General features: G+C 39.8%; 1 protein-coding gene across 13 annotated transcripts in view; it reads left to right on the forward strand.

Moving 5' to 3' along the window:
• Positions 1-23,776, forward strand: part of TYW1 (tRNA-yW synthesizing protein 1 homolog (S. cerevisiae)) — a 249,595-nt gene that overhangs the window by 162,088 nt on the left and 63,731 nt on the right. For 2 of the 13 annotated variants that reach the window (XM_078354049.1, XM_078354055.1), the window contains exon 15: positions 2,622-3,057. The exons of 9 other annotated variants lie outside the window; for them this stretch is intronic. In XM_078354049.1, coding sequence (XP_078210175.1) covers positions 2,622-3,011 — 390 coding nt within the window. In that variant the 3' untranslated portion in view covers positions 3,012-3,057. Of the gene's footprint in view, positions 1-2,621; positions 3,058-23,776 lie in introns of those variants that run through there. 2 more of the 13 variants (XM_054252458.2, XM_078354043.1) reach the window with 1 other exon arrangement.

The raw sequence follows: 23,776 nt of genomic DNA on the forward strand, positions 1-23,776 counted from the left end.
CAGGCATGAGCTGCCACGCCTGGCCACCATGATTCTTGATTGCATATTGTCTGTGGTGCTTTCCTGCTACACTGGCAGAGTGGGGTAGCTGCCACAGAGACCGTTTGGTTCTCAAAGCCTAAAATATGTACTATATGGTTCTTTATAGAAAAGGTTAGCTGACGCCTGGATTACTCACCGTTAGGGTGCTCGGAAACTGCTCTAAGACTTTCTTCGTGAATGGCCACCTCTGCAACGGCTTCCCAGTTCATCCTCCTGAATGCAGTCCTGTTTCACCTTGCTCTCCATCAGTTTCCTCTTGAAACCTTCTCCTTCTTTGTGGTCTTAGAACATTTTGCTCTTTTTTTTTTTTGTCTTCTTTGCTAGCACTTTCCCCTTCTCTTTTGACACTCTTGCTTGAGCATGTCATTCTGTCCACCCTCACCCCACTGCCCTGTTTGAGCACCTAAGTTCTGTTTCCATATTTTGAACTCAGCGCGCCTCTTACACATACTGAACAGTTTTTTTTTTTTCTTCGAGATGGTCTCTCCTTCAGTCACCCAGGCTGGAGTACAGTGGCACGATCTTGGCTCACTGCAACCTCAGCCTCCTGGATTCAAGCGATTCTCCTGCCTCAGCCTCCTGAGTAGCTGGGATTACAGGCATGCACCACCATGCCTGGCTAATTTTTGTATTTTTAGTAGAGACAGCATTTTACCATGTTGGCCAAGGATGGTCTCAAACTCCTGGCCTCCCTTTGGGAGGCCAAGGTATGCAGATCACTTCAGGTCAAGAGTTCAAGACCGGCCTGGCCAACACCGCAAAGCCCCATCTCTACTAAAAATACAAAAATTAGCTGAGTGTTGTGGTGCATGTCTATAATCCCAGCTACTTGGGAGGCCAAGACGGGAATCATTTGAACATGGGAGGTGGAGGTTGCAGTGAGCCAAGACTGTGCCACTGCACTCCAGTCTGGGTGACAAAGCAAGACTCGGCCTCAAAAAACAATACAAAATAATCTTATGTTTATATATGTAGATGTAGATGTACATTTGTGCCTACATATCCATATTGTTTTAACGTATTATACTATATGTATAATGTAGTCTCTTTTTAAAGAAAATAATTACTTTATCAAATTTGCTCTCATAAAACATACAGAAGTATAAAAATGAAAACCACTGTGGCTGGGTCTCCATTTTCTTCCTGCTTAAGTTTCACTCCCTAGAAGAAATATCTATTTATAATTTAGGAACTATCTTTATTGACGTGTTTAGCTTATACTAACTATACTTGAATCTTTTAAAGTACAAGTTGGATCATGCTTTGCATACTGCCTACAAGTTGCTTTTTGTGTTTGTTTAACAATATGGTTAATGTGTTTTACCTCTGTGTATACAAGGAGCTTTACCTCCCTGTTTAATTAGTTGCATTCTGTTCCATGGATATGTCATTTATTTAATGACTTTCTGATGGTTACTCCCATTTGTCTGTGATTATAAACAGCTGAGCATACTTTTATTTTTCAATAAGCTTGCATTTTAGAAGAGTTTTATGATGATAGGTATCATTCTTCTACTTCCCGATGTAGGACTCCCTTAAACATTTCTTGTAGGGTTAGTCTCGTGGTGAGGAATGCTCCGTTTGTACTTGTCTGGGAAAGACTTTGTTTCGCCTTCATTTCTGAAGGATCGTTTTGTTGGGTGTAGCGGTTTTGATAAGCAGTTTTTTTCTTTCGGTACTTTGATTATATCCTCCCATTCTCTCCTGTTTTATAAGGGTTCTGCTAAGAAATTTGCCCTTAGTCTCATGGAGATTCCCTTATGTATGACTTGACTCTCTTGCTGTTTTTGGAATTCTCCGTCTTTCACTTTGACAGCCTGACTACAGTGTGCCTTAGAGAAGACCGTTATGGATTGAATATATGTAGGAATCTTTGAGCCTGCTGTATCCGATTGTCTATCTCTCTCTCTCAAGACTAGGAGAAATTTTCAACTATTATTTTATTAAATAGGTTTTATGCCTTTGCCCATTTCTTCTCTTTCTGGAACTCCCGAAATTCAAATATATGTTTGCTTTATGCTGTCATATGTCACATAGGCTTTCTACATCCTTTTAAATTCTCTTTTTTAAAAATCTGAGTTGTTTCAAAAGACTTGTCTTCAAGTTCAGAAGTTCTTTCTTCTGCTCTAACTAGACTCTGATTGAATCTCTTGATTTTTTAAAATTTCATTCATTGAATTATTTTGTTCCAAGATTTCTGATTTGGTTCTATTTTAGGATATCTGTTTCTTCGTATTGTTTATCTGTGTTATATTTCATTAAGTTTCTCACTAAGATCATTATTTTGAATTCTTTTCAGACATTTCATAAATTTCCCTTTCTTTTAAGATCTTTTACCGGAGAATTATGATTTTCCTTTGGAAGAGATACAGTTTAGATGTTTATACTCTCCAAATCTCATGTTGAAATGTAATCCCCAATTTTGGAGGTAGGGCCTCGTGGAAGGTGTTTAGGTCATGGAGATACTCTGATGGGATGAGTTGGTGCTGTCCTTATAATAGTGAGTTCTTGCAAGATCTGGTTGTGTGAAACTGTGTGGCACCTTTCTCCTCCTTTGCTCTTGCTCCCATTCTCACCAGGTGATGCACCTGCTCCCCGCTTCACCTTCTAGCATGAGTGTATGCTTCCTGAGGCCTCACCAGAAGCAGACGGCAGTACCATGCTTCCTGTACACCCTGCAGAACTGTGAGCTAATTAAATCTCTTTTCTTTATAAATTACCCAGCTTTAGGTATCTTTTTTTTGAGACAGAGTTGCTCTGTCACCCAGTCTGGAGTGCAGTGGTACGATCTCAATCTTGGCTCACTGCAACCTCCGCCTCCCAGGTTCAAGCAATTCTTGTGCCTCAGCCTCCCGAGTAGCTGGGATTACAGGTGCCTGCCACCACACCTGACTAATTTTTGTATTTTTAATAGAGATAGGGTTTCACCATGTTGGCCAGGCTGGCCTCGAACTCCTGACCTCAAGTGATCTGCCTGCCTCAGCCTCCCAAAGTGCTGGGATTACAGGCCTGAGCCACTGTGCCCGGCTAAGGATTCTTTTATAGTAGTGCAAATGGATTAACACAAGAGGAGTCATGCTTTCTTGCTTTTTCATGGTTCTTGTGTCCTTATCATTGATACCTTGCATCTGGTTTAATGGTCACTTCTTCCAGTTTTATAGATTAGCTTTCACAGGGAAAGACTTTTTCCCATAGGTGTATTTATAGTGTTGGTTGTGTAGTGGTTCTGGATGGGGGCAGCAGTGGAGTCCCTTGATGACTTTTTGACTGAAAGCAATGTCAGTGGTGTCTGACAGTTTCTCTCAGTGGTTTAGGCTGCAGGTAGTGGAGGCTGTGGTAAGGTTTTGCTGGGAAGGGGATATCAGCCCAATCAGTTGTAAGGTACCAGTCATTGGTGGTTGGCAGCATGCCCTTGGGTGGCAGACACAGATACCAGTGGTGGCCGTGGGGTCCTGCTCAGGCCAGTCTTTGGGTCTCCAGGTGGCCTGCTCATGCAGTGGTAGTGGCAGTCGTGGGCTGGGCGTGTGAGTTCGTAGGCTCCTAGGCAGTGTGCATGGCAGTGGACCAATCCTCAGGCCCCTGGGAGGCACGCAAGTGGGTAGCGACAGGTGGAGCCGGCTGATCCCCAGGCTCCTACACGGTGTATGCAGATGGGCAGACATGTCTTTATGCACGGAGAAGCCACGCTTTCAAGGAGTCTGAGTGTGTGTGTGCAGGCACGTTGGCAGCCCTGCCACTGGCAGGGAGAGGTTGCTACTGCTGGCTGTGGCCCTAGGCATGTAGCTCCCAGGCTTTGGGGAGCACATGCTTCAGTTCTTTTTGTCCTAGGAGTAGTCATCCTGGTGTACCGTTTGTTTCCCAAGGTGTAGGACATGGGGTGGATTAGAGTGCTAGGGACATGGCCATGCCACTGGGTCTGGCTGGTGTTGTGCTGCTGCAGCCTTCTGGGAGAACATGAGGGATGTCGCAGGGCTCCAGGGATGTGGAGGTGCAGGTGCTGTTGGGCCCAGGGCTGGATGCAGTCTGGTGGGGGTTGAGCTCAATACGGTGCTGTGATGTGGTTGCTTGGGGCTTCTGGTATGAGTGGAACCCAGTGTGAATCCTCTCTCTGGAACAGTTAGTCGTGTGGTTTCCAGAAAGCCTCCTGTACCAGGCTCAGGGCTTGTGAGGGCTGAGGGCTCTTCTGGGAGTAGGGTTGCAGGTGTCAGTGGTGGGGATGTGGGCCACTGGGAACCTCTCACTCACCTTTCCCTTCTCCTTCTGTGCCTCAGACATTCCCGGTCACTTCCCTGCCAAAAATCCCATATTGTCTCTTAGATGCTCTTTTCGAGGTGTTGTTCTCTACATGCTATTCTGGTCCTTCTTTGTGGAGGAGGTGAGTACCAAGTGCCTCTAGTCAACCATATTGGTGACATCTCCTGCAACAGTTTTAGATTTACAGAAAAATTGTAAAGATAGCACAGAATTCCTATGTACACCCCCTTTCCCAGCATACACCACTTCTGTTGTTATTAACATGTTACACTACTATGGTATATTTGTTACAATTTATGAACCAGTATTTTTGTTGTTTATTTTTTGAGACATAGTCTTGCTCTGTTGCCCATGCTGGTGTGCAGTGGTACGATCTTGGCTCACTGCAACCTCTGCCTTCTAGGTTCAAGTGATTCTCCTGCCTCAACCTCCCGAGTAGCTGGGATTTACAGGTGCCAGCCACCACGCCTGGCTAAAGTTCGTATTCTTAGTAGAGATGGGGTTCCACTGTATTGGCCAGGTTCGTCTCAAACTCCTGACCTCAGGCGATCTGCCAGCCTTGACCTCCTCGACCTGTAATTGGATTACAGGTGTGAGTCACTGCATCCGGCCTATGACCAATATTAATATATAAAATGCATATTTTGATTTAGATTTCTTTAGGTTTTACCAAAGGGATGCCCCTTTTCTATTCCAGGATCCCATTCAGGATAGCATGTTACATTTAATGCACTTACTCCCCTAGGCTTCTCTCGGCTGGACAGTTTCTCAGACTTCCCTTGTCTTTGATACATTGACAGTTTTGAGCAGGACTGGTCAGGTATTTTGTAGAATGTCCCTTGATTAGGATTTGTCTGATGTTTTTCTTATGATTAAAATTTGCTTATGTGTTTTGGGGAGGAAGACTAGAGAGCTCTAATAAAATTTGTATATATTAGGACTCATTCCTTGTACTATAAAATTCTGTGATTTTGATTAGTCAAGAGTGTTGTATTTTAGGGGGAAAGTTTGCAGTGTCCCACTATTAAGTTTGCTGTTAGCTATAGGTTCTCTATGGATATTCTTTATCATGTTGGAGGAGTTCCCCTTAATTCCTTATTTGCCAAGGATTTTTTTTTTTTTTTTTGAGAGGGAGTCTTGCTCTGTCACCCAGGTTGGAGTGCAGTGGCATGATCTTGGCTCACTGCAACCTCCACCTCTCCCGGGTTCAAGCTATTCTTCTGCCTCAGCCTCCAGTAGCTGGGATTATAGGCACTTACCACTATAATCCCAGCTGGCTAATTTTTGTAATTTTAGTAGAGACAAGGTTTCACTATGTTGGCCAGGCTGGTCTCAAACTCCTGACCTCATGATCTGCCCACCGTGGCCTCCCAAAGTGCTGGGATTACAGGCATGAGCAACCAAATCCAGCCTGCTGAGGATTTTGTCATGAATAGATGTTGGCTTTTGTCAAATGCTTTTCATCATTAATTGAAATGATCATATGATTTTTCTCTACTACCGTGCCAATGTGTGATGCTGAGTGAATTTTGAATGTTGAACCAGCCTTGCATACCTGGAATAAATCCCAGCTGGTCAGCAGGTATATCATTATTTTTATACATTGTTAGATTCAATTGCTAATATTTTGTTGAGGATTTTTCTATTGTGTTTATGAGAGATACTGTTCTCTAATTTCCCTTTTGAAAAAAATGCTTTTATCTGGCTTTGGTGTTAGGGCAATTGTAACCTCATAGAATGAACTGGGAAGGGCTCACTCTGCTTTTATTTCCTGGAAGAGATTGTGGTGTATTGGTATCATTTCTTTCCTAAATGTTTGGTAGAATTCATCAATGTACCCATCAGGGCCTGGTGTTTTCTGTTGTGGAAGGTTATTAATTCTTGATTCATCTTCTTTAATCTAGATAGGCCTATTCAGATTTCTTCCTGTGTTTTGGTAATTTGTCTTCAAGGAATCTGTTCATTTCATGTATGTTACGAAATTTGTAGATGTAGTGTCTGCAGTCCCTCAATAAATTGTTCATGAGATCAATAGTCATGATTCATCTTTTCATTTTTTATATTGATAATTTGTGTCTTCTCTCCTTTTTTCTTGATTAGCATGGCTAGAAGTTTGTTAATTTTTTCCAGAATCAAATTTTTGTTTTGTTGATTATTCTCTTTTGGTTTTCTCTTACCAATTTTATTAATTTCTGCCCTGATTTTTATCATTTCTTTTCCTCTGCTTGCTTTAACTTAAATTGCTTTTCTTGTTTTTTTGAGACGGAGTTTCGCTCTTGTTACCCAGTCTGGAGTGCAATGGCACAATCTTGGCTCACAGCAACCTCCGCCTCCTGCCTCAGCCTCCCGAGTATCTGGGATTACAGGCACATGCCACCATGCCCAGCTAGTTCGTTCCCCCTCATCCCCTGCCTCCAAAGGTAGCCACTATTCTGAATCATTTAATATCCTCTTTTATTTTGCCTAGCTTCTTTAGTAGCATGTGTCTATCATTTAGCCACGTTGTATGTAGCAATAGTTAACTTTTTTCATTGCTTTGAAAAATGTTGTTGTAACAATGTCACAAAAAAATTTTAAGTTGAGCCAGAGGTGGTGGCTAGTAACTGTAGTCTTACTGGGAGACTGAGGTGGGAGGATCTCTTGACCCCAGGAGTTTGAGGCTGCGGTGAGCTGTGATTGCACCAACGTACTCCATCCTGAGCCACAGAGCACGACCCGAAGTATCTGTTTTGGTTCTTTGCCAGTTTTTTCTTTTGAGGTGTATGTTATTTTTTATGATTTGCAAACACATTTTATTAAGGACTTAAGAACTTAAGATACGTGTATGTATATACTATACATATATTATCTGTCTATCTATATCTATCTACATATTTCTTAATTTTTAATTTTTTTTGAGACAAAATCTCGCTCTATTGCCCAGGCTGGAATGCAGTGGCATTACTACAGCTCACTGCCACCTCTGCCTCCCAGGTTCAAGTAATTCTCCTGCCTCAGCCTCCTGTGTAGCTGGGATTAAAGGTACCTGCCACCATGCCCAGCTAATTTTTGTATTTTTAGTAGAGATGGGGTTTCACCATGTTGGCCAGGCTGGTCTCAAACTCCTGAACTCAAGTGATCTGCCCACCTTGGCCTCCCAGAGTGATGGGATTACAGGTGTGAGCCACTGTGCGTGGCCTGTATATTTATTTTTTAAGATATGATGGGACACACGGATATTTCATCCTCCCAAGTGGGTAAATGATTAAACCAACATAATTTCTTGAATAATTCATTCTCTACCTCCGTGATTTGTACGTTTCCATATATACATGTATCTATTTCTGAGCTTTCTACTGTGTTATATTGGCTAGTTTTTCTCTCTTGTCACATTACCACACTCAGTTAGAATAGCTTTGTAGTAAGTCTGTTACCTAGCATAAAAGACACACAGTTTTCTTCAAAATTGTTTTTTTTCCAAAGTGGTCTTGCCTGTTCTTAGTCTTTTATTACATGTTCATATTTATTTTAGAATCAGTTTTTGTTTTCACACACGTACAACTTTGGGATATTGATTAGAATGCATTGAATTTATAGGTTAATTTGAAAAAGTTGCCATCTTTATGAAGTCATGTTTTCCGTTTATTTTAAAGTTGCCTGTCCTGTCACTTTAATTTTCTCTCACTAAGGTTTATGTTCTAATTGTAGATTAGGTTGGCTCTCTTTCTGAAATGTTAGCTTACCACGTGTCTTTTGGAATTTTGGTTTGCAGGCTCATCTTGAGTAGGTGTTATTTTTGCGTACATGTGTGCTCTGACAGCAGCTATGTCCAATTCCTGGCCAGGAGGTTGTTTCTTTGTATGTTTTGTCCAGCTTTATTTGATTTTCATTTTTGAAATCTTGTCTGTGGGGATGCCTCAGGACATGAATTTATAGCACTTATCTGGCCAATTTGTAGCACTTATTTGGCCATTATATATATAAAAAATATTATTTAGTAAATAATATAAAGAAGGACTTTGGTTGGAAGACTTAATTTTTGTCACTTAATGTTTGTACAAGGAGTGTTGTCTCCTCTTCTTTTGGGCTCATCTTCCTGTCATTCCAGATTCACTTTCTTTGTGTCAGACATAAAGTAGAGTGCCGTACCCACTAATAAGCTCTCCAGGGAGGAGGCTTGATAGGCTTACTTCACAGACCGAGTCGCCTTCTAATGAGGCTGCTTTCTGGCTTTGTTGTCTTGCAAGACCAAGCTTCGGCACAGGGCGGTTACTTGATGGGTTAAAACATTCTGAACATCCCTGGACTGTAGAGCTCTTGCATTTGAACAACTGATTCCACAGGAAGGGAGTATTTACTATAATACTGGGGACTTTGGGAGTCTGTAGATTGGTACAAGGAATATTTCTGGAGAAACAGAGAAGGATATTTAAGACAGCCAATCCATAAGTCACAAAATGCCTGAGACAAAGTAAATTTTAAAGGAATATATGTCACCTTCAAACTATACATCCCTAAAATCAATAATCTTTTCTAGATTCATGTGTCTCAGCCTCCCGAGTAGCTGAGATGACAGGCATATACCACCACACCCAGCTAATTTTTGTATTTTTAGTAGAGATGGGGCTTTGCCACATTGGCCAGGCAGGTCTCAAACTCCTGACCTCAGGGGATCACCTCTCCTCAGCCTCCCAAAGTGCTGGGATTACAGGTGTGAACCACCACACCTGGCCAAACAGGAGAGTTTTAACTGTCTACTGCTGTAATGGGAAGTGGAGCTCAGGCATATCAAGAGACTGGTAAACCCAACAAATCTCATCTCAAGAATCAATACTATTAAAAAGTATGTGGGGTACACATTTTCGGATCCCAAACTTGTGTTGTATTTCCTTCTAAGCCTTATTTTTGTGGCGTAGATAGGTCTGTATTATTAACGTCATGCTGCATGTATAATTTTGTTTTCAGCTTTTAAAAAAATTCATCATTGTAACATGAAAATTACCCTTTGCAGCTGGGTGCAGTGGATCACTTGAGGTCAGGAATTCGAGACCAGCCTAGGCAACATGGTGAAACATCTCTGCTAAAAAGTACCAAAAAGTTAGCTGGTCGTGATGGCATGTGCCTGTAGTCCCAGCTACTCAGGAGGCTGAGGTAGGGGGATGGCTTGAGCCTGTAAAGTTGAAGCTGCAGTGAACTATGATGGCACCGTTGCATTGTAGCATGGGCGACAGAGCAGAACTCTGTCTCAAAAAAAAAAAAGTTACTCCTTGTCAACAAATACTCTTCTGAAACAGTTATTCTCACTGGGAACAAGGTACAAAAACATATGTCTCCCTCTCTTTTTCCTCCTGCTTTCTGAGCGTTGCATTAAGATTGAACCCTGCTGTTGTGAGGGGATGATCCTCAGATGTGTTGGGGCTCGTGACCATTGTTCTGAAGTAACATCTTTTTTTCTTTTTTTTGAGACATGAGTCTCACCCTGTCTCCAGGCTGGAGTGCAGTGGCACAATCTCGGATCACTACAACCTCCACCTCCTGGGTTCGAGTGATTCTCCTGCCTCAGCCTCCCCCAACTAGCTGGGACTACAGGCGCATGCCACCATGCCCGGTTAATTTTTTGTGTTTTTAGTAGAGACGGGGTTTCACCATGTTAGCCAGGATGGTCTTAATCTCCTGACCTTGTGATCTGTCCACCTCAGCATCCCAAAGTGCTGGTATTACAGGCACAAGCCACTGTATGTCGCCCTGAAGTAACCTCTTTAGTGTTAGCTACAAGGCGATACCATAAATCATCCAGCCATTCCTTGGGATTGAACATCTTGTCATCATCCTGGGTTTGGAATGTCTCATTATTATAAAGCTGGAGTGAACGTTCTTATTCATCAGTCTTTGTTCATAATTTTTATCATGTCCACAGGCTGCATTTTTAGATATGTGATTACTGGGTCAATCGATTGGAATATTTTTCAGATTTTTTAATCACCTTGCCTTGTGACTTTTCCAAACCTTGGTACTGAATTGCACTCCCACCACAGTGAACAAATATGCCTGTCTTGCTACACTCTAGGCAGCATTGAATGTTGCTGTTTAAAAAGAAATCCTTGCAATGCGATAAGCCCAAATAGTACCTTATTACTGCTTCAATTTGCATGTCTTTGGTTACTAGTAAGTCAGTGCCATATTTTAGGAGACCGTTTTATCTTGTTTTGATACAGCCTCAGCTAGAGGAGATCTTGAATTGCAACTGTCAAGATAAATCGTGGAAATTAAGAGCTGTAGCCCTGGGTTACAGTAACCTCACCCAGACTGTGCTGCACGGAAAGCTGCCTAATTAGAAGCAACAGAACTCTAACTCATGACTAGATATTTTTAAACTTTTTACTGTGGATTTTTATAATACTCAAGAGCAGAGAGAATAATATAACCAATTCCTTGTAATCATCATCTTAGCTTTGACAGCTATCAGCATTCCACAGTTCTGGTTCTGTCTATCTTCCCAATTTTGGCAGTAGGGGAGGCATTAGAATATTTTAAATCTAATAACAGACGTAATATCCTTTTGTCCATAAATACTTCTGTATACAACATACAAAGACTTTTTAGGGCCAGGCATGGTGGCTCACATGTATAATCCCAGCACTCTGGGAGGCCGAGGCGGGCAGATCGCTTGAGCTCAGGAATTTGAGACCAGCCTGGGCAACATAGTGAAACCTCGTTTCTACAAAAAAATTACAAAAATGAGCCAGGTGCCGTGGCACAGGCCTGTAGTCCCAGCTACCTGTGGGGCTGAGGCAGGAGGATCACTTGAGCCAGGGAGGTGAAGGCTGCGGTGAGTCAAGATCGTGCTGCTGCAGTCCAGCCTGAGCGACAGAGTGAGACCCTATCTCAAAAATAAAATAAAATAAAGACTTTTTAGGTCAGGCACAGTGACCCATGCCTGTAATCCCAACACTTTGGGAGATCACTTGAGACCAGGAATTTGAGACCAGTCTCTAAACATAGCGAGACCCCATCTCGCTATAAAAAATCAAAAATAGAAAAGTAAGCTGGACATGGTGATGTGCACCTGTAGTCCCAGCTACTCAAGAAGCTGAAGTAAGAGAATTCTTTTGAGGACCCCAGGAGTTTGAATTCCAGGTACAGTGAGCTATGATTGTGCCACTGCACTCCGGCCTGAGTGACAGAGTGTGACCCTGTCTCTCAACAAAAAACAAACAAAAAGACTTAAAAATTTGAATGTCTCTTTCTAGTACTTTATATATATAGTTTGTGTATGTGTGTGTATACACACACACAGACACACACACACCCACACAAGGTTTTTAATAGGCTTTGTAATTGGAGTATACTGTATATACTATAGATTTTTAATAGGCTTTGTAATTTGAATATACTGTATATACCACACACACACACACACACACAATTTTTAATAGGCTTTGTAATTGGAGTATACCATACACACAGAAAAGGGCACAGATCCTACATGAACTGCTGGATGAATTAGTACAAAATGAACACAGCCAGCAAACAGCTCAAGAAATAGAATGTTAATAGGACCCTCAAAGTCCTCTCCTGGTAATCAGCCCCTCCCCTCTCTAAAAATAATTACAATTTTGATCAGTAACACCGTCAGGTAGCTTTGCCTGGTTTTGAACATTGCGGAATCCTAACAGTTTGAATTCTTTTGTGAATATATGTGTTTTTTCCTTTGTGTGTGTTTGTTAGATTCATCCATGCTGTTGCAGCTGTAATCATTCATTTTCGTTGCTGCATGTCAATATATGAGTGTACCACGATTTATTCCTTGCACTCTCGAAGAATATTCACATTGCGTCCTGTTTGGGGCTGTGATGAATAACTGTACTAATAACCTTTCTGTGCATGTTTTCTGGTGTACACGTGGGCTAACTGATGTTTGCGCTGTATCTGGGAGTGGAATTGCTGCCTCATTGAGTGTGCTTGATTCACTCATCATTAGACAATTCCAAGGCCATGTAAGAACATTCAAGGCTTTGGTCAGTGCTTCTTTTGCACTTTTTCTTATTGGTTTGTAGGATTTTTAAATGTATTCTAGATAGGAGCATATCCCCCCTTCTGTTCTGTGCCTTCTCTCTCAATTGCCTCATATCTTTTGATAAGAAGTAGTCAATTTACCAGGTGTCCTTATCTTTGAGTTCATTTTATCCTGTTTAAGAAAGTCATGAAGAGAGTTTCTTATGTAATTTCCTAGACATTGTGTTGTTTTTCCTTCCTTTCACATTTGAAAGTAAAGTGGGGATTTTTTGCCCCTTCATGGGTATCCATTTGACTCAACACTATTATTATTTTTTTAAACAATCCTTTCCTGCTCTGTTCTGAGGTGTCCATTTTGTCATAAATTAAGTATCCTTGCATGTTTGGGCCTATTTTTATTTTTTTATGTATATTTATATTTATTGAGACTGTCTCAAAAAAGAAAAAAACACTTATATACAGTTTTTTTAATCATATATCATCTTTCATTTTTTTATGTGATACCACTGGCTTTGACATCTCATGGCATGTTGAAGAAAACTTGTGAGAGCTGGCATTCTTGTCTTTTTTCTTAAGATCTGGGGAACATTTTTAGTATTTCACCATTAAGTATGAATTTTACCGTTTTTTTTTGAGACAGAGTTTGAGTCATTTTATGTGTGGATTTTTTTTTTTTTTGAGATGGGGTCTTGCTCTGTCACCCAGGCTGGAGTGCAGGGGCGCTATCTCGGCTCACCGCGCCTTCACCTCCCAGGTTCAAGCTATTCTCCTGCCTCAGACTCCCGAGTAGCTGGGATTACAGGCACTTGCCACCACGCCCAACTCATTATTGTATTTTTAGTAGAGATGGGGTTTCACCGTGTTGGCCAGGCTAGTCTCAAACTCCTGACCCCTGATCTGCCCACCTTGGCTTCCCAAAGTGCTGGGATTACAGGCATGAGCGACTGCGCCTAGCCTACTGTTCATTTTTTATAAATACTCCACTGAGTAAAAGGAAATACTGAAGAAATTTCCTTTTATTCCCAGCTTTATGTGACTATCTATTGTCAGTTGCTGTGGGGTTTTTATCATATCATTTTTTGCATCTATTGAGATTATATGATTTTCTTTATTTTGGTGATATGGTGAATCGCATTGATTTTCAAATAACAAACGAAATTCTATTCATGCAATAAACCCATCTCGGTCATTATTATCTTTTTTATGTATCATGGGATTCTTTTGTATATTATTGTTTTTTTTTTTTTTTTTTTTTTTTTGTCAATCAATGAGAGCATGTAACGTTGCTCAGGTTGGCCTTGAACTCATGGCCTCGCCTCCTCAAGCGCCAGGACATCTGGCCGGAGCCACCGTGGCCCCCTATTATTGTTTAAAAGATTCCCATCTCTGTTCATAAGAGATGCTGAACTGTCATTTTCTTTCTTTTAATGACTTTATGTATTAATATTGGTACTATGGTGACTTCATAAAATGAGTAAGGGGAATAGGCTCTCTTTTTCTGTTCTCTGGAAGAGTTTAATATTTCAGATCAAACTCCATAAATAATTATAGGACCATCTAGATTTTCTGTTTATCACTTTTATTAAGTATTTCTTTAGGACTTTGTCCATTTCATTTAAATTTTCAAAATGACTTTGTGTAACTGCCCATAATATTCTCTATCATCTCTGTTATTTCTGCAGGACTTGTACGTTGTTCTCTCTTCATTCCTAATAATAGTATGCATACTTTTATTTGTTATCATTCTTTTTTTTTCTTTTAAGATGGAGTCCCACTCTGTTGCCCAGGCTGGAGTGCAGTGTTGGAATCTTGGCTTACTAGGAGCTCCACCTCCCAGGTTCAAGTAGTTCTCCTGTCTCAGCCTCCCAAGTACCTAGACATGAAACACCACACCAGCTAATTTTTGTATTTTTAGTAGAGACAGGGTTTCACCACATCGGTCAGGCTGGTCTCCAACTCCTGACTTCAGGTGATCCACCCACCTCAGCCCCCCAAAGTGTTGGGATTACAGGCATGAGCACCTCGCCTGGCCTATTTCTTACCATTCTTTTTATTAATTTGTCACTCTTATTAAATTTTTCTACAAATAGTTTTTGGAATACTTGCTCATCCTTATTTTATGGTATTTCTTCTGTTAATTTCTGCTCTTTTATTTCCTTTTTTCTTACATTTATTGTTTACCTTTTAACATCTTGAGGCACATATTGAATTGTAGATGTTCATCCTTTATTTCCTTTTTAAAATTAAGAAATAATTTACATAGCATTAAAATTACTTTTTAAAGTATATGGTTCAGTGGCTTTTAGTTTATTTACAAAACAGTGTGACCATGTGGATTATCTAATTTCAGAACTTTAATAGCATCTGGCTTCTTACAGTTAGCATAATGTTTTAAAAGTGAGTGCATGTTACAGCAAGAATCAGAACCTCATCGTTTTTGCTGAGTACTACTCTCGGATGGATATATACTACATGTTCTCTATCTTTTCTTCATCTGATGAACAGTGGCATTGCTTCCATATTGTGGCTATTGAGAGTAATACTGCTGGAAATATTCATGTACAGGTTTTAGTGTGATTATATGTTTCAGTTCTCTCAGGTATACACTTAAAAGTAAAATTGCTGGGTTATGTAGTAATTCTTATATATAACTTTCGCAGGAGCTGCCAACCTGAAGCACAGAAAGTTTTAACTTTGAAAAAGTCCAGTGTATCTTTTTTTCCCCTCCTTCTGTTGCTTACGTTTTTGATGTTATATCTAATAGCCTAATACAAGGTGACAAAGATTTACCTTATGTTTTCTTCCAAGAGTTTTTTTATTTTGGCTCTTTGGGCAGTGTTGACTTAATTTTTGTGAATAATGTGAGACATTCATTTGCATGTGAATAACTAGTTGTCTCAGTACCATGTTGAAAAGACTATTTCTTTCCCCACTGAATTGTCTTTGCACCCTTGTGAAACTCAGTTGTCCATAAATGTGTGGGTTTTATTTGTGGACTGCACAGTTCTGTTCCATTGATCTACACTTTTATCCTTATGCTAGTACCACACAGTCTTGATTAACATAGCTTTGAGCAAATTTTGAAATCAGAGTGTTTGAATTTTCATTCTTCTTTTTCAAATTCTTTTGGCTCCCCGGGCCCCTATGCATTTCCATGTGCATTTTGGGATCAGCTTTTAAAGCCTGCAAAACAGGCAGCTGGAATTTTAACAGAGATTAAAATTTTTTTATTGAGGTAGCATTCTAGTAGCGAACAACTAAGTGACATTTCATACATTTACCGTCTTGTGCAGTTACTCCAAAATAAAATCCTGTGCCTGTTAAACAGGTACTCCCATACCTCCGTCATCTAGTCCCTGACAACCACCAATCTGTTTTCTGTTTCTATGGGTATATTTATTCCGGAAATTTCATGTAAGTGGATTCATGTAGTATGTGTCCTTTTCGATTCCTGGAATAAATCCCACTTGGTAATAATGTAAAATATTTTATTATGATGTTGGATTTGGTTTGGTGGTATTCTGTGGAGAATTTCTATATCATAAGGGATCGGATTATAGTTTTCCTTTCTGGTGATGTCTTTTTCTGGTTTGTTATGAAGATAATGCTGGCCTCAGAGAAGGAGGTGTGAAGTGTTTGCTCTTCTATTTTTTTTGGAAGAGTTTGAGAATATTCTTCTTGAAATGTTTGTCAATGAAGGCATCTGTTCTTAAGCTTTTATTTGTTGGGAGTTTTTGATTGTTCAGTCTCTTGACTTGTTGAAGGTCTGTTCTGATTGCCCATTTCTCCTTGAGACATTTTGGTAATTTACATATTTCTAAGAATTTGTCCATTTAGTTTAGGTTATCTACTTTTTTTGGTATATAGTTGTTCAGAGTATTTCTTATAATTCCCTTTATTTCTGTGAGGTTAGTTCTGTTTCATGTCTGATTTTAGTTATCTGTGTCTTCTCTCTGTTTTTCTTAGTCTAGCTAAAGGTCCATGGAACATACTTTTGGTATCTTTGTTCTCCCCAGTTGTTTTTCTGTTCTCTATTTGTTTTACCTCTGTTCTAGTCTCTGTTTTTCTTTCCTAATCCTAACTGCTGGTTTAATTTACTCTCCTTTTGCTAGATCCTGGAGGAGAGTTAAGTTAATCACGTCATTCATGTGTTCTGTGCTTTTACTCTTTTGTCTTTAATTATTAGTTACTGAGAGAGTTCTTTTGTCTTCTTGTATGACTGGTTCCCTAGAGAGATGTGTACAAGTGTTCCATTGTGACTATGGCTATGTTCATTTCTCCTTTTCATTATGTCAACTGTTACTTAATATTGATGCTATATATGTTAGGTACTAGTATATTGTTATACTAGCTAAGAATTGTTACATATTTTTGGTGGATTGGCCTTTTTATAATTTGAAATGCCCTTCTCATCTTAAACTCTGTTTGTCTAATACTAGTATAGCATTAATTTTTTTTATGGTCAGTGTTTGCATCCTACAGCTTTCTTCTTTTTGTTTTTATTTTCAGCTTGTTTTGTTTCTTTATACTGAAGTTCTGTCTCCACAAGATATTACCATTTTTGTTTCATGCTGTCAGCATTCATGATTTACCCACAAATTTTCTCTCTATTCTTTCCAATGTCTCTGCTTCCATCTGAAGGACTTTTTAATAGCATGTAATTGGTTCGTTTTCTTATACATTTGGAAAATCTTTGTATTTTTGAGTGCTTATCTGTTTGGAGTAAATACATTAATTGACATATTTGAATTTAAATTCAGCATCTAATTATTTGCATTATTTTCCTCTCCCTTTTTAAACTGTCTTTTTCTCTATTTTCTTGCTTTCTTTTGTTTTTAACTAAGGAATTTTATAAGTTTTTTATTCTGTTGCTTTTGAATATTTATTTTTCTATTATTGTTCTTTTAGTTGTTGCCCTGGTGATTGAAGCAGGCATCCTTGACTTACTGAAGTCAATGTAAATTAACATTTATATCATTTTATAAGTCATAGCACTTAGCATGCTTACCTCCGTTACCTCCTTCCCAACTTTTATGCTATTTTTGTTGTACATTTTACTTTCACATAGTTTTTGAACTCCACAAGACCTTACCATTGTTTTTTCTTTCTTTCTTTTTTTTTTTTTTTTTTTGAGACAGAATCTCTCTCTGTTGCCCAGGCTGGAGTGCAGCAGCCCAGTCTTGGCTCACTGTAGCCCCGGCCTCCTGAGTTCAAGCAATTCTCCTGCCTCAGCCTCTGAGTAGCTGGGACTACAGATTCACACCACCGAGCCTGGCTTCTTTTTTTTTTTTCATTTTTAATAGAAACTGGGTTTTGCCATGTTGGCCAGGCTGGTCTTGAACTTCCGACCTCAGGTGATCCACCCATCTCAGCCTCCCAGAGTGCTAGGGATATAGGCGTGAGCCACCATGCCCAGCTAAAACAGTAATCATACAGTCAGTAGTAATGATTTACCCACAAATTTTCCCTTCAATCTTTCCTATGTCTCTTCTTCTGTCTGAAGGACTTTTTAAAAAACAAACAAGCTGGATGTGGTGGCTCACCTCTGTAATCCCAGCACTTGGGGAGTTCTAGGCAGGAAGATCACCTGAGTCCAGGAGTTCAAGACCAGCCTGGGCAACATAATGAGACACTGTCTCTACAAAAAGTATAAAATGAACCAGGCATGGTGATGCACCAGTGCACTCCAGCCTTAGTGACAGAGTGAAACCCTGTCTCAAAAAAAACCAAAAAATTAAAAACAAAATATAAACACAATACCATTATCACACCTCATACAATTAACAATGCATCTTAATAACTTTTTTCCAAACAAGATTCTCACATTGTACTTTATTTATACTTCTTGTAATGTAATTTGTGGAAGAAGATGTGTCATTTGTCATTCAGATTTGCAATATCCCGAATTTGGCTGATTGAGTCCTTTTGATACCTTTTAATAGAGTCTGTATTTCTTTGTAATTCCTGTAAAATGGGAGTTGTATCTAAAGGCTCCACTGATGATCTTGTCAGTTTTGGCAAAAGTACTTAATAGCTGTTGCTGTACTGTTTCCTAATGCACCAGTCAAGCGGCACACAACATCTGGTTGTTGAGATTGATGAGTGGATTTTCTGTGTAAATGATCGTGTTATCTCTAAACAAAGACAGTTTTATTTCTTCCAAATCTGTCTTTTTATTCCCTTGTCTTGTCTTACTGCACTGATTAGGACTTCCAGTTCTCTGTGTAAAAGCAGTGGGGAGAGAAGACATCCTCGCTGTCTTCCTCATCTCAGTGGGAACGCTTCCATGTTCTTGCCGTTAAGTACGATCTTAACTGTATGTTTTTTGTAGATATCCTTATTAAGTTGAGAACATTTTCCTCTATTCCTAGTCTGCTGAGAGTTTTCATTACAAATGGCTGTTGAATGTTGTCATATGCTTTTTTTGCGTCTGTCGATATAAGCATGTGATTTTCCTTCTTTATCTTGTTGATGGGATGGATTACAATCACTGATTTTCAAATGTTGAATGAGCCTTGCCTACATGGCTTGCATCAAACAACCCATTTTGTTTGCTTACATACAAATGGCAGATGGGTTTTCTGCGAGTATTTTAGTGGAGAATTGTGAGATCTGTTGCATGGTGCTGGTCTTCTGTTTGGTAACCAAGATGTCTGTAGTTAGATTCTTTGGGACATTTGTCACATTAGGACTCACCTCCCCATGCTCTTGGGATATCCTGAACTTACCATTATGCTGCTTATCAGATGAACATTTCTGCATGTCTTTTTCCCCTATTACAAAAGTTGTAGTCATTTATTGTAGAAATTTGGAGCAATACAGGAAAACATAAGAAACCCAAAGAGGATAAATGAACATTTTATGAATGTTTTTTTTGAGACCAAGTCTCGGCTCACCTTCTGCTTTCCGGGTTCAAGTGATTGTCTGGCCTCAGCCTCCCGAATAGCTGGGATTATAGGTGTACACCAACACACCTGGCTAATTTTTGTATTTTTAGTACAGCCGGGGTTTTGCCATGTTGGTCAGGATGGTCTTGATCTCTTGACCTTGTGATCTGCTTGCCTTGACCTCCCAAAGTGCTGGGATTACAGGCATGAGCCACCGTGCCTGGCCCATTGCATAAAACTTTTAAAAGCAGGCAGAGAAAAAGAGAGATTACTTTATTTTCTTTTTTTTTGAGACAGAGTTTTGCTCTTGTTACCCAGCTGGAGTGCAATGGCGCGATCTCGGCTCACCGCAACCTCCACCTCCTGGGTTCAGGCAATTCTCCTGCCTCAGCCTCTTGAGTAGCTGGGATTACAGGCACGCACCACGATGCCCAGCTAATTTTTTGTATTTTTAGTAGAGACGGGTTTCACCATGTTGACCAGGATGGTCTTGCTCTCTTGACCTCGTGATCCTCCCACCTCGGCCTCCCAAAGTGCTAGGATTACAGGCTTGAGCCACCGCACCCGGCCGGAGATTACTTTCAAAAGAGCAACAATAGGCCAGTACTTGATTTCACAACAGAGATGAAGGCACAATACATGGAGCCTCAGAAGGCTGAAATTTGCCAAGAGCTGCCAATCTAGAAGTCTGTTCCCAATGAAAATATTTACAAGAGTGAAGGAGAAAAAAATGTTTTGAAGAAAACAAAATCCTACTTAGTAAATAGGCCAAAAAGCAATAAACTAAATGCATATATTAAGAAGTTAATTCATACCAACAGTTTTTAAAAAAAGAACAGTAAATAGAGAAGAGAGTACTTCGAAGGAATAAAAAGAACAGAAATTAAGGAAATAAAAAAAATCCATAAAATAGGATTATAAAGAAACCAAAAGTTGATTATTCAAAAAATCTTAGAAAACTGATGATTACCTGGCAAGTTTAATCAATAAAATGAGAGATGATACAAGTAAGTAATGTTAGAAATGAAAATGAAACATCACTGTAGATCCTATAGACATTAAAAAGATACGAGGATATTTTGAATCACTTTATGTCTGTTAATGTGGGATTTAGATGAAATATACGACTTCCTGAAGCTTCTTAAGAAAACTAACACTTGGTGTAATGATCTAAATGCATTAATAATTGCTAAATAAATTGCTTTTTAAAATTTAAACCCTCATCCAATGGAAACTCCAGGCCCAGGTGGTTTCCCTGTTGAATTATACCAGTCATTCTTGATACCAGTCATCAGGAGAACTAACACCAACCCTGCACAAGTATTACAGAGGGGAATCATAGCACTCTCTGTCTCATTTTATCAGCCCAGCGTTATCTTTATACTAAATTCTGGGAAGAATGAGACAAAAGCATAGAAGCAAGTGTCTAAGTACAGCAGTCCATAAAACCATGCAAAATTGACTTCACGAGTGCAAGTTTTTTTAGTGTGTAAACATCAACCAGCCTATTTATGATGCCAAAATAAAAAAAAAAGAGGTCAGGTGCAGTGGCTCATGCCTGTAATCCCAGCACTTTGGGAGGCCGAGGCGGGTGGATCACGAGGTCAAGAGATCGGGACCATCCTGGTCAACATGGTGAAACTTCATCTCTACTAAAAATACAAAAATTAGCTGGGCATGGTGGTGCGTGCCTGTAATTCCAGCTACTCAGGAGGCTGAGGCAGGAGAATTGCCTGAACCCAGGAGGCGAAGGTTGCGGTGAGCCGAGATCGCGCCATTGCACTCCAGCCTGGGTAACAAGAGCGAAACTCCATCTCAAAAAAAAAAAAAAAAAAAAAAAAAAGATGGTAGGATAAGCCTAATAGATGCATAAAAAGAATTTGAGAGACATCAACATGTATTTATGATTAAAATCTCATAGCAAACTAGGATTAGAAGGAAACTTCCTCATCTGATAAAGATGTTTACCCATAAAAGTCATACTTCATGAGTAAATGTTTAAAACCTTACTGTGCAGAGTAAGGCAAGCTTACCCACTGTCTTTATCACCACTTCCGTTTAACATGGAGTCAAAGTCCTGGCTAGTCTAAAAAACAAGAAAAAGGGGGGAAAGTTATGATTGGAAAGGAAGATGTCATTTTTCATAAATAAATATGTACATAGTCCCTTTCAAAATTTGTAATTATTCACATTAATAAATGTATTTTACAAGACCGCTATATCAATACACAGCCAGTTTACAAAAATCAGTTATATTTCTGTATGCCAGCTATTAAAATATCAGTTAAATATTAGTTAAAAGAGGAAAAATAGAAAAGATACTACCATAACAAATTCTGAAAAATATATTACCTAGGAATAAATCTGTGGAAAGAAGTTTGAGACCTTTATATTGAAAACTATAAAATATTGAGAAATTTTAAAGGACCTAAATAAAGGCAATTATTTTGGCAGATTCGGGGTTGTAAAAGTATCATTTCTCCGCACACTGATTCTATTTAAATATGGTAGCCGCTAGCTACTGTGGCTGTTGAGTACTTGAAATGTGGCCACCCTGAACTCAGCTACACTGTGTGTTGAAATTCAAAGACTGCACTTGATCTTAGCCAAAGGCCGAGAAGCGATGGAATTCAAAGACTTGGTCTGGTAAAAAGACTGTCAGGTATCCCAGTATGTAAATACTGATTGCTTCTTGAGTTGATAATTTTGGGGATTTATTAAGTTAAAATACATTAAAAGAATAATTTCGCCTGTGAACTTACATTTCTGTTGAACAGCACTGGCTTATAGATTCAGTGCCACATCAGGCAGAATCATAAAGGGTTGTATATCTTTGTGGAAATTAATAAACTGATTCTAAAATGTGCCTGGATGTGCAAAGGTCTGAGAATAGCCAAGACACTGTTCCAGAAGGACGACATAAGAGAACTTGCTCCACCGTTGGGCTTTTCAATGTTGGCACCATTGACATTTTAGACTGGATAATTCTTTGTAGGCAAAGGGCTGGGGGGTGTGACTGTCCCATGCACTGTAGGATATTCAGCAGCAGCCTGGCCTTTACCCACTAGATGTCAGTAGCAGCCCCCAGTTGTGGAAACCAACAGATTTTTCTCCAAATGTTACTGATTGTCCCCTGCGGTGCAGAATGGCTCCCGTTGGGAACCATCTCTCCTAGATATCAAGTCTTAGTATAAAGCAACAGTGCGTGATTAAAAATGTGCTGTTGGGGCAATGAGAAACAATTTGATGACTGGAACAGAACAGAAAAAAGCAGAAGCAGACCCTCACATGCACAGACACTGATTCTATTTTAGTTATTACAACGCAATATCCATATGTTACATAAGTTTATCCTCTCAACACCACACACAAAAGTCAGTTTTGGTGGATTTTTGACACAAATGTGAATGGCAATATGATAAAACTTCCCAAAAAAAATGTAAGAGCTTATCTTCATGCTCTCGATAGCATGGAATGATCCTTTCAAGAGACATAAGAAACACTAATATGAAATAAACGCTAATAAGAAAAGAAAGTGGAAATGTAGGAAAATTAGGAATTCTTGTTGATCAGAAGGCATTGTGAAAAAGAAAGCTGTAAAGTGGATGAAAATATTTCTAATACATTTATGACACAGCTTTTCTTTCCAGAAAATGCTAATGATTTGTTGAAAATCAGCAGGAAAAAAGATATTCCAATAGAGAAATACTCAAGACGTTTGAACCAGTACTTCACAAAAACAGAGATACAGATAGCCAGAAAACATAGGAACTCAGCTTGCTTACATCCACAGGCAGACACAGAACAAAAGCAATGCAAGAGTGGTGAAAACTAGCAATAATATTAAGTGTTGTTGAAGATAACGGCCAACCAAAACTCTGATACAAAGCAGGTGAAAGTGTGGCAAAGTGACTTTGGCAATCAGATCGCCAGTATCTGCTCAAGTTGAATGTATACATATCCCATGACCCAGCATTTCCATATTTAGGTGGATCCTAGAAAATATGTGCTCTTGTGCATCAAGAACAAGTACAGCCAGGTACGCTGGCTCATGCCTGTAATCCTAGCAATTTGGGAGGCTAAGGATTGCTTGAACCCAAGAGTTTGAGACCAGCCTGGACAACAAAGTGAGAGACCATCTCTACCAAAAAAAAAAAAAAAAAAATAGCCAGGAGCAGCAACATGTGCCCGTAGTCCCAGCTACTCTGGAGGCTGAGGCAGGGGATCCCTTGAGCCTGGGAGGTTGACACTGCAGTGAGCTGTACTTGTGACACTACACTCCAGCGTGAGTGATAGAGCAAGATCCTATCTCAAGCCAGAAAAAAAAGGGAGGTGGGGAGAGGGAGAGAGAGATGGGTACAGTAGCACTAATAGCAGCAGTAGTTTTTTTTTTGTTTTTTTTTTTTAAGATGGAGTCTTGCTCCGTCACCCAGGCTGGATGGAGTGCAGTGGTGTGATCTCGGCTCACTGCAACCTCCGTCTCCCAGGTTCAGGCGATTCTCCTGCCTCAGCCACCCAAGTAGCTGGGATTACAGGTGTCTACCACCACACCTGGCTAATTTTTTTGTATTGTTAGTAGAGGTGGGGTTTCATCATAT

The sequence above is a fragment of the Callithrix jacchus genome, chromosome 2, assembly GCF_049354715.1.
Source record: "Callithrix jacchus isolate 240 chromosome 2, calJac240_pri, whole genome shotgun sequence".
Lineage (NCBI taxonomy): Eukaryota > Metazoa > Chordata > Mammalia > Primates > Cebidae > Callithrix > Callithrix jacchus.